General features: G+C 54.6%; 1 protein-coding gene and 3 non-coding genes across 7 annotated transcripts in view; all 4 read right to left on the reverse strand.

Annotated features, from left to right (window-relative positions):
- The window catches only part of LOC120941681 (FAST kinase domain-containing protein 4-like), a 34,756-nt gene that overhangs the window by 5,517 nt on the left and 14,419 nt on the right, over positions 1-14,820 (reverse strand). For all 4 annotated transcript variants that reach the window (XM_040355225.1, XM_040355224.1, XM_040355228.1 and 1 more), the window contains exons 5-8: positions 13,239-13,396; positions 7,675-7,785; positions 5,492-5,636; positions 71-319 (exon numbers count right to left, since the gene is read on the reverse strand). In XM_040355225.1, coding sequence (XP_040211159.1) covers positions 71-319; positions 5,492-5,636; positions 7,675-7,785; positions 13,239-13,396 — 663 coding nt within the window. The remainder of the gene's footprint in view (positions 1-70; positions 320-5,491; positions 5,637-7,674; positions 7,786-13,238; positions 13,397-14,820) is intronic.
- LOC120942103 lies at positions 3,082-3,215 on the reverse strand. Its single transcript, XR_005749898.1, has one exon. It is a non-coding gene; the product is annotated as a small nucleolar RNA SNORA5 (small nucleolar RNA).
- Positions 5,712-5,845, reverse strand: LOC120942105. Its single transcript, XR_005749900.1, has one exon. It is a non-coding gene; the product is annotated as a small nucleolar RNA SNORA5 (small nucleolar RNA).
- LOC120942106 lies at positions 11,246-11,379 on the reverse strand. The gene has a single exon (XR_005749901.1). It is a non-coding gene; the product is annotated as a small nucleolar RNA SNORA5 (small nucleolar RNA).

A 14,820-nucleotide genomic window follows, 5' to 3' on the forward strand; every position in this document is an offset into this window, starting at 1 on the left:
CCCCAATAATGACATATATTCCTCCTGTAAACAAACCTCATGGTATAAGCAAAGCCCCGCCCCCCCTCACCTAAGCTCCACCCATAGACGGTGGGCACGCTGTAGTTGCAGGTCCCCTCGTCCGGAAAGACTTTTTTCAGCGTCTCTATGACGGCGTTCTGCAAGGCGCTGACCCGCCTGGGCCCGGTCCGGCTCTGCAGGGTCTGCAGGACATCTTCGGGAAGCAGCGGGCCCCGATAATCCGGGCTCTCCAGCTGCGCTGTGGCGTTTATGTGCATCAACTTCACGCTGTGGATGGCGGATCTCTCCTCAGATACCGCTACGGGAAAAAAAAAGTAAGTACGGAATGTGAGAAGGAGGCTCATTACAGTCATAACATATAGAGAATAGGAACATTCCACTAAACATGCCTTACATACACTCCGTATTCTAGACCTTCTATTGGTGGTCATGTGACCGCCCCCCCCCCCCCCCCGCTCCCCTCTAATCCCTACACTACCCGGGGCTGGGGACAACGATCCCCCATACCTTCTTCTGGGTGATAGCGGCTGCCGCTAAAGCTGGAAGGGAACGTCTCCGCAGCACCGACTCCCGGATGTACCGGCTCACCGCGTCTTCTACCACCAACCCTAGATAGGAAAACTGACCACACCGGCATGGATCGGCTTCCAAGTATCACATACTCTGACTGGAACCAGAGGTGTCCCCCCCCCCCCCCCCCCAGTAATGTCCTCCGGCCACCCCATCCACCCACAGTGTCTTCTGCACCTTTCGCGCCCCCCCAGTAGTGGTCCCCTGTCCCTCTCTGCCCCCCCCCCCCACAATAGTGTCCTTTACCCCCTCATAGCAGTTTCTTCTGCACCCCCACACTAGTGTGTGTGTGGGGGGGGGGGCAAACAGCAGTTTCCGCCCAAACGATAGTGTCCCCTCTCACCAAAACAGTGTCCTCTGCCGCTTCACATCACCCCCCACTGTAGTGTCCTGTGTCCCCCCCACTGTAGTGTTCTGTGCCCCCCCCACTGTAGTGTCCTGTGCCCCCCCCCCCCACTGTAGTGTCCTGTGCCCCCCCCCCCCACTGTAGTGTCCTGTGCCCCCCCCCCACTGTAGTGTCCTGTGCCCCCCCCCCCCACTGTAGTGTCCTGTGCCCCCCCCCCACTGTAGTGTCCTGTGCCCCCCCCCCCCACTGTAGTGTCCTGTGCCCCCTCCCTCCACCACAGTACTGTTATCTGCCACCCTTCACATCACTCTGCCCCCCCTCACCTCCACTCCAAAATAGTGTCCTCTGCACCCCCTTCCTCCACCACACTAGTGTCCAGTACACCTCCCCCGAAGCAGTGTCCTCTGCCTCCCTTCACATCACTCCCTCCCATTGTAGTTTCTGTTGCCCCCCCCCCCCTACTCTATAGCAGTGTCCAGTGCCCACCAAAAGCAGCGTCATCTGTCCCCTTCACATCATCTCTCCCCCCCCCCCCCCAACAGTAGTGTCCTGTACCCCCCTAAAGCAATGTCCTCTGCCCCCTTTCCATCACCCCCTCCCCCACCCAACTGTAGAGCCCTCTGCCCCCCATACTCCATAGCAGTGTTATCAGTCCCCCTTCACATCATTCTCCCCTTCCAATTGTAGTTTCCTGAAAACCCCCCCCCCACAAAGCAGTGTCCTTTGTCCCGCTTCAAATCACTCCCCCGATCCTATTTTAGTGTTTCCTCTGCCCCCCCCTTTCACATCACACTCTTCCCCCCCCCCCCCCCTCAATTCGATAGCAGTGTCCTCTTCCTCCCGAAAGCAGTCTCATCGTCCCCTTCATATCATTCTCACCTTTCCACTGGAGAGTCCTGTAAACCCCCCCCCCCCCCCCCAAAGCAGTGTCCTCTGTCCCCCTTCACATCACCCCCCCCCCCAATTGCAGTATCCTCTGCCTCCCCCATAGCAGTGTCCTCTTCCTCCCGAAAGCAGTCTCATCAGTCCCCTTCATATCATTCTCACCTTCCCACTGTAACGTCCTGTAAACCCCTCCCCCCCAAAAGCAGTGTCCTCTGCCCCCCTTCACATCACTCCCCCCCCCCCCAATTATAGTATCCTCTGCCCCCCCATAGAAGTGTCATCTTCCTCCCGAAAGCAGTCTCATCAGTCCCCTTCCAACTGTAGCATCCTGTAACCTCCCCCAAAAGCAGCGTCATCTGCCCCCCTTCACATCACCCCCCCCCCCCGTAGTGTACCTCCAGCACTCAGCGGTTACATCCCTCACCAGCCGCTGGCCTCTCCTTTTCCAAGCCACTTCCAGATACCTGGATTCGCCCAGGGGGGGGGGGGGGGGGGGGGTGACGTAATACTGCGCATGGGAGTCCGTCATTCCGGCACAGCCAGAGAGTGCCGGGATTGCATCCCGAGCTGCGCATGCGGAGTTCAGTGTGAATTCAATAAGAGACTGCGAGCAGGCAGGCGTTTGTCATCATTGCAAAAGAGACATAGAAAATCTCTTCTGCAATAGAGAGCGGCCTACTCACTGTTTTTTTACTACTAAAACCGGTAAGTAAACCCCACTTGGGTCATTTTTACCTACAGGTGAGTCTACAAGACTGACCCCGAGATGAGACCGACCCCGAGATGAGACCGACCCCGAGATGAGACCGACCCCGAGATGAGACCGACCCCGAGATGAGACCGACCCCGAGATGAGACCGACCCCGAGATGAGACCGACCCCGAGATGAGACCGACCCCGAGATGAGACCGACCCCGAGATGAGACCGACCCCGAGATGAGACCGACCCCGAGATGAGACCGACCCGTAGGTAAAATGAATATCTCCTGTACCTTTTGTATTGAACTGTACTGCAATTGTGTTGTCCCCCCTATACATTGTAAAGCACTGCGTAAACTGTTGGCACTATATAAATCGTGTATAATAATAATAATAATAATATCCCCTAAATGTGCGCCGTTTAGGAGACATTCACCCTGCATGCAGCTGGTGACATCACTGGCGCATGCGTCTGAAGGTCCGGCGTACTTTCCACCCTCCAAATGACAGTTGCATTAATAAAAAGTATATAAAAAAAAAAAAAAAAGAAAAAGAAGTAGAAGTGTCTGTAGCACAATTGTATCCCCAAATCCTACCGCAGAGGAAACGGGGCCCATGAGCTACAAAATTCTGTCGCAGCCCATTGGCCAGCGGCCGCCAGGAAATGGGCGGTGCTGAATTTGACGAAGCTGCTAAGATTACAGTTTGGCCTTAAAAAAAAAATAAAAAAATTGAGCAAATACTGATTTTGTGATTGGCACAGCAATTATTAGTCAGTATATAAATAAGGGGGCAGAGATAGGGGGGCCTCTGATGTGATGGAGGGCCCCTAAAGTGCAGTGGGACCTCTGGAGCAGTAGGGGGACCAATGATGTGATGAGGGGGGGGGGGGGGGTTGATGTCTGGTGCGACAGGGGGACATGTGATAGGGGGGCTGCTAAAGTGCAGTGGGACCTCTGGTGCCATATGGGGACCATCAAACTCGATAGAGGACCTGCTGTGATAGAGGAACCACTGATGTAATGGAGAGACCTCTGATGTGCAGTGGGACCTCTGGTACAATGGGGGGGGGGAACCGATATGATAGGGGGGGCCTCTAAAATGCAGTGGGACCGCTGGTGCGATAGGGGGGCCACTGATGTGATGGGATGTCTGGTGCAACAGGAGGACATCTGATGTAATGGGGGGCTCTATAGTGTAGTGGGACCTCTGAAGGGATTTGGGGAACAACGATGTGATGGGGGTGATCAGTGATGTAATGGAGAGACCTCCGATGTGCCTTAGGACCACCGATATGATAGGGGGCCTTTGATGTGCAGTGGGACCTCTGATGTGATAGGGGGAACCCTAGTGTGGTGCAAATATGGGGAACCACTGATGTAATGGAGAGACCTCTGATGTGCAGTTGGGGGGGGGGGGAGCACTAATATGATAGGGGGCCTTGGATATGCAGTGGGACCTCTGGTGCGATAGGGGGACCTCTAAAGCGCAGTGGGACCTGCGGTGCAATAGGGGGACCACTGATGTGATGGCGGGAAGTCTGGTGCGACAGGGGGACCTCTGATGTAATAGAGGGTCCTCTAAAGTGCAGTGGGACCTCAGATGCAATATGGGGACCACTGATGTAATGGATAAACCTCTGATGTGCAGTAGGACCACCGATATGATAGGGGGCCTTTCATGCGAAGTGGGACCTCTGATGTGATAGGGGGAACCCTAGTGAGGTGCAACAGAGGGACCACTGATGTAATGGAGAGACCTCTGACATGCAGTGGGACCTCTGGTGCGATGGGGGGGGGGACAGCTAAAGCGCAGTGGGACCTCTGATGCAATAGGGTGGCCTCTAAAGTGCAGTGGGACCTCTAGTGCCATATGGGGACCATTGATGTGATGGGGGGACCACCAATATAATAAGAGAACCTCTGGTGTGATAGGGGGACCACTGATGTAATGGAGAGACCTCCGATGTGCAGTGGGACCTCTGGTGCAAAGGGAAGTGGGGTGGGGGAGCAGGGATATGCAGCGAGACCTCTGGTGTAATAAGAGGAGTGGGACCTGTGGTGCAATAGGGGGACCTCTAAAGTGCAGTGGGACCTCTGATGCGATATGGGGAACACTGATGTAATGGAGAAACCTCTGATGTGCAGAAGGATCACCGATATGATAGGGGAGCCTTTGATGTGCAGTGGGACCTCTGATGTGATAGGGGGAAATCACAATGTGGTGCAATAGAGGGACCACTGATGTAATGGAGAGACCTCCGACATGCAGTGGGACCTTTGGTGCAATGAGGAGGAACCACGGATATGCAGTGGGACATCTAAAGCAGTGACACCTGTGGTGCAGTAGGGGGACCACTGATGTAATAGGGGGCCTCTAATGCGATATGGGGACCACTGATATGCAGTAGGACCACCGATATGATAGGGGTCCTTTGATGTGCAGTGGGACCTCTGGTGAGAAAAGTCTGATGTGATAGGGGGAACCCTAGTGTGGTGCAATAGAGGCACTACTGATGTAATGGAGAGACCTCTGGTGCAATGGGGAGGGACCACTAATATGATAGGGGGCCTCTGCTATGCAGTGGGACCTCTGGTGTGATAGGGGGAACCCTGATGCAGTTCTATAGGGAGACCCCTGATGTAATGGAGAGACCTCTGATGTAAATATGGGGGGGGCACCAATGTGTGCAGTAGGAAACTCTAATTGGGGGGGCACCAATGTGTGCAGTGGGAAACTCTGTTGTGATTTGGGGGGGGGGGGCACAAATGTGTGCAGTGGGACCTCTGGTACGATGGGTGCATCGCTCAGGCTTCCCATTGACAAGTAACATTTACATTTTTTAACATTTTAACATTGACGCCTCGGGAATGCGCAGAATTTGAGAGCATGCCGTGATGAAAAAAAAAAAAAACGCGTATCTATCCCATAATCTGTGGCAGGCAGTGATGGGATCCGCGGTCCTCATACCCAGGATTTGGCTGTAGACCTGAGGCTTTAGAATCTTGTGGAAATACGGCACTGTGACATGGTTCAGGATACACAGCGACCACACAACGTCCAACTGCATCTGCCAGCTCAGCGATTCCAACTCACAGCCGAGACGCAGATGAATCTAAAAAAATAAAATAAAAAATTTACAGGTAAAAAACAAAGAAAGTTCTGTCTTTTAGTAATTTCCACGCTGTACGTGTGTCTGCAGCACAATCTTATCCCCATACTCCACCAGACGGAGTACGAGGCCCATGAGCTACAGGTTTCTGTAGCAGCCCATTGACCAGCATCCACCAAGGAGTGGGCGGAGCTGAATTTGACGAGGCTGCACATTCTCCGTCCCCTTCATGTCTAATAAATCGAAAAAAAGCTGCAGAATTTCCGCATTGGAAATTTCCGGCGGTGAGATCAAATGAGACCAATAAGCATTAAGTGGAGGCAACATGGGACCATCTTCTGATAACACATAAAAGAGGAAACACCCCTCAGAGTACCGTCCTGTTGCACCCCTCATCATCATCAGGAAGCCAGCCGTCTCATCCTGGTTCTATATAGCCCAGAAGCCCCCATTGGGAACCTCGGTGAAAACGCATTGCCGTCATTTCCAGGTAACCCGCGACACAGCATACGGTTCCCGTATCCGTTTGCACTGGTGCCAATCCACGGGCACCACTAAAAACGCGAGCGAGTTGTACCATTTTATGGCAAAATACGTTTTTAACCACTTGCCTACCGGCACTTTCACCCCCTTCCTGTCCAGGCCAATTTACAGCACTGTCCTACTTTTGAATGACAATTGCTCTGTATCGAATAAAATTACATTTATCATTTTTTTTTCACACAAACAGCTTTCTTTTGGTGGTATTTAACCACTTAAGACCCAGACCAAAATGCAGGTCAAGGACCCGGCCAGTTTTTACGATTCGGCACTGCGTCGCTTTAACTGACAATTGCGCGGGCGTGTGACGTGGCTCCCAAACAAAATTAGCGTCCTTTTTTCCCCACAAATAGATCTTTCTTTTGGTGGTATTTGATCAGCTCTGCGGTTTTTATTTTTTGCGCTATAAACAAAAATAGAGCGACAATTTTGAAAAAAATTCAATGTTTTTTCCTTTTCGCTATAATAAATATCCCCCAAAAAATATATAAAACATTTTTTTTCCCTCAGTTTAGGCCGATACGTATTCTTCTACATATTTTTTTTTTTTTACCAAAATCACAATAAGCGTTTATCGATAGGTTTGAGCAAAATTTAAAGTTTTTACAAAATAAGGTATAGTTTTATTTTTTTTTATAAATTATTATATATTTTTTTTTTTACTAATGGCGGCGACCATCGATTTTTTTTCGTGACTGTGACATTATGGCGGACACTTCGGACCATTTTGACACATTTTTGGGACCATTGTCATTTTCACAGCAAAAAAATGCATTTAAAATGCACTGGTTACTGTGAAAATGACAATTGCAGTTTGGGAGTTAACCACAAGGGGGCGCTGAAGGGGTTAAGTGTGTGACCTCATCTGTGTTTCTAACTGTAGGGGGTGTGGCTGTAGGTGTGACGTCTGTGATTGGGATTCCCTATAAAAGGGAACACACGATCGATGCCGCTGCGAAGAACGGGGAAGCTGTGTTTACACTCACCTCTCCCCGTTCTTCAGCTCCGGGAACCGATCGCGGGACTCCGGAGTTTCGGACCGGGTCGCGGGCGCCTGCGACCCACGGCTAGGTACTAGCACAGGACGTATCTGAACGTGCCTGTGCCCAGCCGTGCCATTCTGCCAACGTAAATGTGCAGGAGGCGGTCCTTAAGTGGTTAAAATGTACGTTTTTTTCCCCCTGAAACTTCCCTCTTAAAATGAAGGTGCGCGTTGTATGTTGATACAGTAATTAATAAATACTGAACTACGATATAATTTTATTTGGCGTCCTTCTGATCGTGGAGCAATGAGGGGGGAGACTGATGGAAAGTGAAGGAAGTTTTAAGGACCCGTCATTGGCGGACAGCATATTTTTTCTTCCTTTTTCATGTTTTTCGGACCTTGAAGTGAGCGATTTACTTGTATATTGCGATTTTTTTGTATTGTTGGATTTTCAGATCGGTAGCGTCTGACCTTTTTCGTCGATGTATCTATCGGACGCAATAGCGGGACACTCACCATATTGAAGAATTCTTCGCTCTGCCCGGGAATAAAGTTGAGATGTGCAAAACCCAGGAGGACAGTGCAGAGGTGGGAGGGGCTGAACGATTGGTTGCACTGCAGACATGCCTGTGGGAGGAGGAGACAAACACAAATGAGGGACGGTTACATTGGTCAGACTCCATTTTCAAATTGTGGACTCTGATGCATTTAGTCCTGCCGGTAAGGGACCCTCCCCCCCTGCACCCAGAGTCTACAAAGGGACCCCCCCTGCACCCAGAGTCTACCAAGGGACCCCCCCCTGCACCCAGAGTCTACCAAGGGACCCCCCCCTGCACCCAGAGTCTACCAAGGGACCCCCCCCTGCACCCAGAGTCTACCAAGGGACCCCCCTGCACCCAGAGTCTACCAAGGGACCCCCCTGCACCCAGAGTCTACCAAGGGACCCCCCTGCACCCAGAGTCTACCAAGGGACCCCCCTGCACCCAGAGTCTACCAAGGGACCCCCCTGCACCCAGAGTCTACCAAGGGACCCCCCCTGCACCCAGAGTCTACCAAGGGACCCCCCCTGCACCCAGAGTCTACCAAGGGACCCCCCCTGCACCCAGAGTCTACCAAGGGACCCCCCTGCACCCAGAGTCTACCAAGGGACCCCCCTGCACCCAGAGTCTACAAAGGAACCCCCCCTGCACCCAGAGTCTACAAAGGGACCCCCTTCTGCACCCAGAGTCTACAAAGGGACCCCCCTGCACCCAGAGTCTACAAAGGGACCCCCCCTGCACCCAGAGTCTACAAAGGGACCCCCCCTGCACCCAGAGTCTACAAAGGGACCCCCCCCTGCACCCAGAGTCTACAAAAGGACCCCCCCTGCACCCAGAGTCTACAAAGGGACCCCCCCCTGCACCCAGAGTCTACAAAGGGACCCCCCCCTGCACCCAGAGTCTACAAAGGGACCCCCCCCTGCACCCAGAGTCTACAAAGGGACCCCCCCTGCACCCAGAGTCTACAAAGGGACCCCCCTGCACCCAGAGTCTACAAAGGGACCCCCCCCTGCACCCAGAGTCTACAAAAGGACCCCCCCCTGCACCCAGAGTCTACAAAAGGACCCCCCCCTGCACCCAGAGTCTACAAAGGGACCCCCCCCTGCACCCAGAGTCTACAAAGGGACCCCCCCTGCACCCAGAGTCTACAAAGGGACCCCCCCTGCACCCAGAGTCTACAAAGGGACCCCCCTGCACCCAGAGTCTACAAAGGGACCCCCCTGCACCCAGAGTCTACCAAGGGACCCCCCTGCACCCAGAGTCTACCAAGGGACCCCCCTGCACCCAGAGTCTACCAAGGGACCCCCCTGCACCCAGAGTCTACCAAGGGACCCCCCTGCACCCAGAGTCTACAAAGGGACCCCCCCTGCACCCAGAGTCTACAAAGGGACCCTCCCCTGCACCCAGAGTCTACAAAAGGACCCCCCCCCTGCACCCAGAGTCTACAAAGGGACCCCCCCTGCACCCAGAGTCTACAAAGGGACCCCCCCCCTGCACCCAGAGTCTACAAAGGGACCCCCCCCCCCCCTGCACCCAGAGTCTACAAAGGGACCCCCCCCTGCACCCAGAGTCTACCAAGGGACCCCCCCCTGCACCCAGAGTCTACCAAGGGACCCCCCCCTGCACCCAGAGTCTACCAAGGGACCCCCCTGCACCCAGAGTCTACCAAGGGACCCCCCCTGCACCCAGAGTCTACCAAGGGACCCCCCTGCACCCAGAGTCTACCAAGGGACCCCCCTGCACCCAGAGTCTACCAAGGGACCCCCCTGCACCCAGAGTCTACCAAGGGACCCCCCCTGCACCCAGAGTCTACCAAGGGACCCCCCCTGCACCCAGAGTCTACCAAGGGACCCCCCCTGCACCCAGAGTCTACCAAGGGACCCCCCTGCACCCAGAGTCTACCAAGGGACCCCCCTGCACCCAGAGTCTACAAAGGAACCCCCCCTGCACCCAGAGTCTACAAAGGGACCCCCTTCTGCACCCAGAGTCTACAAAGGGACCCCCCTGCACCCAGAGTCTACAAAGGGACCCCCCCTGCACCCAGAGTCTACAAAGGGACCCCCCCTGCACCCAGAGTCTACAAAGGGACCCCCCCCTGCACCCAGAGTCTACAAAAGGACCCCCCCTGCACCCAGAGTCTACAAAGGGACCCCCCCCTGCACCCAGAGTCTACAAAGGGACCCCCCCCTGCACCCAGAGTCTACAAAGGGACCCCCCCCTGCACCCAGAGTCTACAAAGGGACCCCCCCTGCACCCAGAGTCTACAAAGGGACCCCCCTGCACCCAGAGTCTACAAAGGGACCCCCCCCTGCACCCAGAGTCTACAAAAGGACCCCCCCCTGCACCCAGAGTCTACAAAAGGACCCCCCCCTGCACCCAGAGTCTACAAAGGGACCCCCCCCTGCACCCAGAGTCTACAAAGGGACCCCCCCTGCACCCAGAGTCTACAAAGGGACCCCCCCTGCACCCAGAGTCTACAAAGGGACCCCCCTGCACCCAGAGTCTACAAAGGGACCCCCCTGCACCCAGAGTCTACCAAGGGACCCCCCTGCACCCAGAGTCTACCAAGGGACCCCCCTGCACCCAGAGTCTACCAAGGGACCCCCCTGCACCCAGAGTCTACCAAGGGACCCCCCTGCACCCAGAGTCTACAAAGGGACCCCCCCTGCACCCAGAGTCTACAAAGGGACCCTCCCCTGCACCCAGAGTCTACAAAAGGACCCCCCCCCTGCACCCAGAGTCTACAAAGGGACCCCCCCTGCACCCAGAGTCTACAAAGGGACCCCCCCCCTGCACCCAGAGTCTACAAAGGGACCCCCCCCCCCCTGCACCCAGAGTCTACAAAGGGACCCCCCTGCACCCAGAGTCTACAAAGGGACCCCCCTGCACCCAGAGTCTACAAAGGGACCCCCCTGCACCCAGAGTCTACAAAGGGACCCCCCTGCACCCAGAGTCTACAAAGGGACCCCCCTGCACCCAGAGTCTACAAAGGGACCCCCCTGCACCCAGAGTCTACCAAGGGACCCCCCTGCACCCAGAGTCTACCAAGGGACCCCCCTGCACCCAGAGTCTACCAAGGGACCCCCCTGCACCCAGAGTCTACAAAGGGACCCCCCTGCACCCAGAGTCTACGATATGCCCAGTTTTCTGTCTGGTCCACAACCAATATGCTCTGCTGCTTCTCCATCTTCTACATTCCTGCAATCACAAGGGCTTTTCTTCACTCCGTGGCCAATGGACCCCTGACAGAGAGACCTCACGTTTACACCAACAACCAAACTTTGGAGGATTTCAAGGTCTAACTGTTAATTGTTTAACAAACTATAAACTGGGGACCCGATCCTCATCTCAGGTATACAGAACAGTCCAGCTAGCAGAGGGGTCAGAAGTGTAGAACATACAATAAATGAGGAATCACCTCCTATACACGGTACAGGGATCGGAGGGATCGAACACACAATAAATGACATAGAAGGCATCACCTCCTATACACAGTACAGGGATCAGGAGGGATAGAACACACAATAAATATGACATAAAAGGCGGCAGAGTGTCGGCAGTACAATTTATCCTCAGCATCCACACGGGAGGAGATGAGGCCCATGAACCGCCAGATAATGTTGCAGTCGTTTTGGCCAGCAGAACCCACTGAGCAGGAGCTGCCGAATTTGACACGACTGCCGGTCTTCAGAAGGATTCATGATGAAGAGTTATAAAAACATTGAGATTTCCCAAAAATATCACTGCCATTTATGCACAACAAATGTGCAAGTAGAAACCCTTGTAGACGTCACATGACGACACGCGTAGGGACGCAGAGGCACCGAAAGGGACGCTCGGCGCTCGTGTTTTTTTTTTTTATGATATTTTTAATGTGAGTACTTGTATTGCTTGTTCTATTAAATAAATTAGGCTGTTAAAACATTACTACACCATCATTGTATTCCATTGTTCTCCCCTCTGCTACCATCTTTGCACCTACATGCACCGGGTCCCTACTGTGCATGAGCGAGGCACCGCTGGGCTCTTCTACTGGCGTGGGAGAGGAGCCGATGCTGCTGACGTAATGTGCCACGGCCGGGACTCCCAGAAGTGGGGACAGGGTACCTACCCTCCCCGAAAGGTGGCACCAGAAGGGGAGGGGGGCAAATGAGTGCAAGTTCTACTTTTGGGTGGAACTCCACTTTAAGTCTTCAGTAACCCGGAAGTGATGTTATGACATTGTTTCCGGGTAACTAGATCTGAGAGCCAATCAAAGCAGTTTCCGGCTTCATTCGGGTCTTCGGCCAGCCGACGGACATGCTGGCTGGTCGCTCGGGCCTTCCGGTAGGACGGGAGTCTGGGCAAGCCATGGAAGGTGCCAGGAGGGGGGGGGGGGGTTCGGGAGACATCACCTCCCGCTGCTTGTAATAAGAGCCGAGCGGCTGCTTCACCCAGTGTTTCTCAACTCCAGTCCTCAAGGCGCCTCAACAGGACATGTTTTCAGACTTACCATTATTTTGCACAGGCGATTTGATCGGTTCTTCACTGCCTTAGCAATTACCACAGCTGAGGGAAATCCTGAAAACGTGACCTGTTGGGGGCGCATCGAGGACTGGGGGGTTGAGAAACACTGGCTTAGCCACAGACAGTTGTTACAAGAAAGCCAACCATCGGCTCTAAAGAACGGTAACCGGGGGCGATGCCTGCAGCAACATATCACCCCGGTACAACACCTTTAAGCCAAAGGCCGCATAATTGCGTTACGTCAGACCGAATCAATTTTTTTTCCCCCCCATAGGACCGGCGCTCCGCGGGCTAGGCCGAACCCGCGGCCTACAAAAATCCTGCCCGCAGCTCGCCGCGATCATGGGAAAAGACCGCGAGGCCGGACCTTTTCCCAGGATCGCGGCGAGCTGGATTTTTTTTAGGCGAGGCATCGGCTTCGGCCCAGTCCGCAGCTTTTTCCCAGGATCGTGGCGAGCTAAGGGCAGGGTTTTTTAGGCGAGGCCACGGCTTCTGCATAGTCTGTGACCTTTTCCCAGGATTGCGGCGGACTAGGCCGAAGCCTTGCCCTCGCCTAAAAACTCCTGCCGGCGCGGCGTCCATCAAAAAAAAAAAAAACAACCTCGTTTCAAATCGTGAATCACGTTTTTTTTTTAATCTTAGATTTTTTTGCCCAAAATCGCCCAGCGCTACACAGACCCCCCCCCTGTCGGGAGGGCAGCCGATCGTCTCTCCACTACTCGAGTCTGTCAGATCAACGGCTCTTCCTGTTTACATTGTGATCAGCCGTGATTGGGCACGGGTGATCATGTGGTAAAGAGCCTCCGTCGGAGGTTCTTTACCGAGATCGGTGTGCCAGACTGACACGCCACACCACCCATCGTCTCGATGCGTGCGGCGGCTGTTATCCTGCTGGACATCATGTGACGTCCGGTCAGGATAACTTAACCACCGCCCCGGCCGTCATTCTGCTATAGGCCCGGGCGGGAAGTGGTTAAATAAAAAATAGTTTATACATCCAACCAGCAGGGAGCGTGGCTTCTGAAGAACGGTTACCTGTGCAATGGCTTCGCAGAGCGGCTGGTTGGAATATTTGAGGTAGGCGATGGACCGGACAAGCGAGGCGATGTCCGTCGGGCTTATTTCTTGCAATTTGGGCATTATGTCTGTCGCCATCTTCTGTAAAACCTGCGGCTGGCAGAAATTCAGCTTGGCTGGAAGAAAAAAAAACACAAAACAAGGATAAAGAATCATGGAAAAGCAAGACTTATCTATAGAAAACAAAAAGGAGGAGGAGGTACGTCGGTTCGCCTTTTGACCACTAGGGGGCGCACGCCACAGCTCGCTGCCGGTGCCCATGCAAGGTCCCTGCGGGCGCCATGACGGCCAGGCACCCGCGATCGGGATCTGTGTGTGTAAACACCCCGGTTCTCTCAGGGGAGAGGAGACAGATTGTGTGTTCCTACTAAGTAAGAACACTGATCTCTCTCTCCCTAGTCAGTTCTATCCCCCAACAGTTAGAACACACTGAGGGAACATGGTTAACCCCTTGATCGCCCCCTTAGTGCTAACCCCTTCCCTGCTAGTGACATTTATATGGTAAGGGGGCGACGCTCTCTACGAGGAGATCCGGGGGGCCCTCTCTACGAGGAGATCCAGGTGGTGGGGGGAGATCCGGGTGGGGGAAAGTCTCTCTCTGAGGAGATCCAGGGGGGGGGGGGGGGGAGGCTCTCTCTATGAGGAGATCCGGGTGGGGGGGGAGGCTCTCTCTACGAGGAGATCCGGGGGGGGAGGCCCTCTCTACGAGGAGATATGGGTGGGGTGGTGGCTCTCTCTTCAAGGAGATCCGGGGGTGGGGGGCAGCTCTCTCTTCAAGGAGATCCGGGGGTGGGGGGCAGCTCTCTCTTCAAGGAGATCCGGGGGTGGGGGGCAGCTCTCTCTTCAAGGAGATCCGGGGGTGGGGGGCAGCTCTCTCTTCACGGAGATCCGGGGGGGGGGGGGGGGGCTCTCTCTACGAGGAGTTCCGGGTCGGGGTGGCTCTCTGTACGAGGAGATCCGGGGAGGGGGGCGGCCCTCTCTACGAGGAGATCCGGGGAGGGGGGCGGCCCTCTCTACGAGGAGATCCGGGGAGGGGGCGGCCCTCTTTGCAAGGAGATATCTGGGACCTCATATATATATATATTATACCCCCCTACCTTATTTCAGCCCGCTCCAGTCTGCTCACCTAGTATCGGCTACCCTGTGTCAGCCAGTGGTGGCTGCAGGGGAGAATCAACAACGGCTGGGACATGGTAGCCTATGGTTGGCGTCAAAGCTCACGGAATTCACAGCCGCTGTCAGGCACTCCCTCACACAGAGACTAGGTTGGTTTTCCCAGGCATTGCCAGCCTTTGGCGAGCGTGCTATCTTCTCCCCTGCAGCCGGTGCTCAGGAGAGATGAGACGGAGCGGCCTGAAAATAGTCAGGGAAACAGGCCATACCTACACAGGTAAATCAGAATAGGCGTTAGGAAGGGAGGGGGGGGGATAGTTTGAAGATTAGCGAGGTTTGCCTGGAATTCGACTTTAAGGTAGGTACACTTTACACGCTCTTAGGTGCGGGGAGGGGTTCAAACATGTAAATGGCTCATGTGCGGAAA

The sequence above is a fragment of the Rana temporaria genome, chromosome 5 (genome assembly GCF_905171775.1).
Source record: "Rana temporaria chromosome 5, aRanTem1.1, whole genome shotgun sequence".
Lineage (NCBI taxonomy): Eukaryota > Metazoa > Chordata > Amphibia > Anura > Ranidae > Rana > Rana temporaria.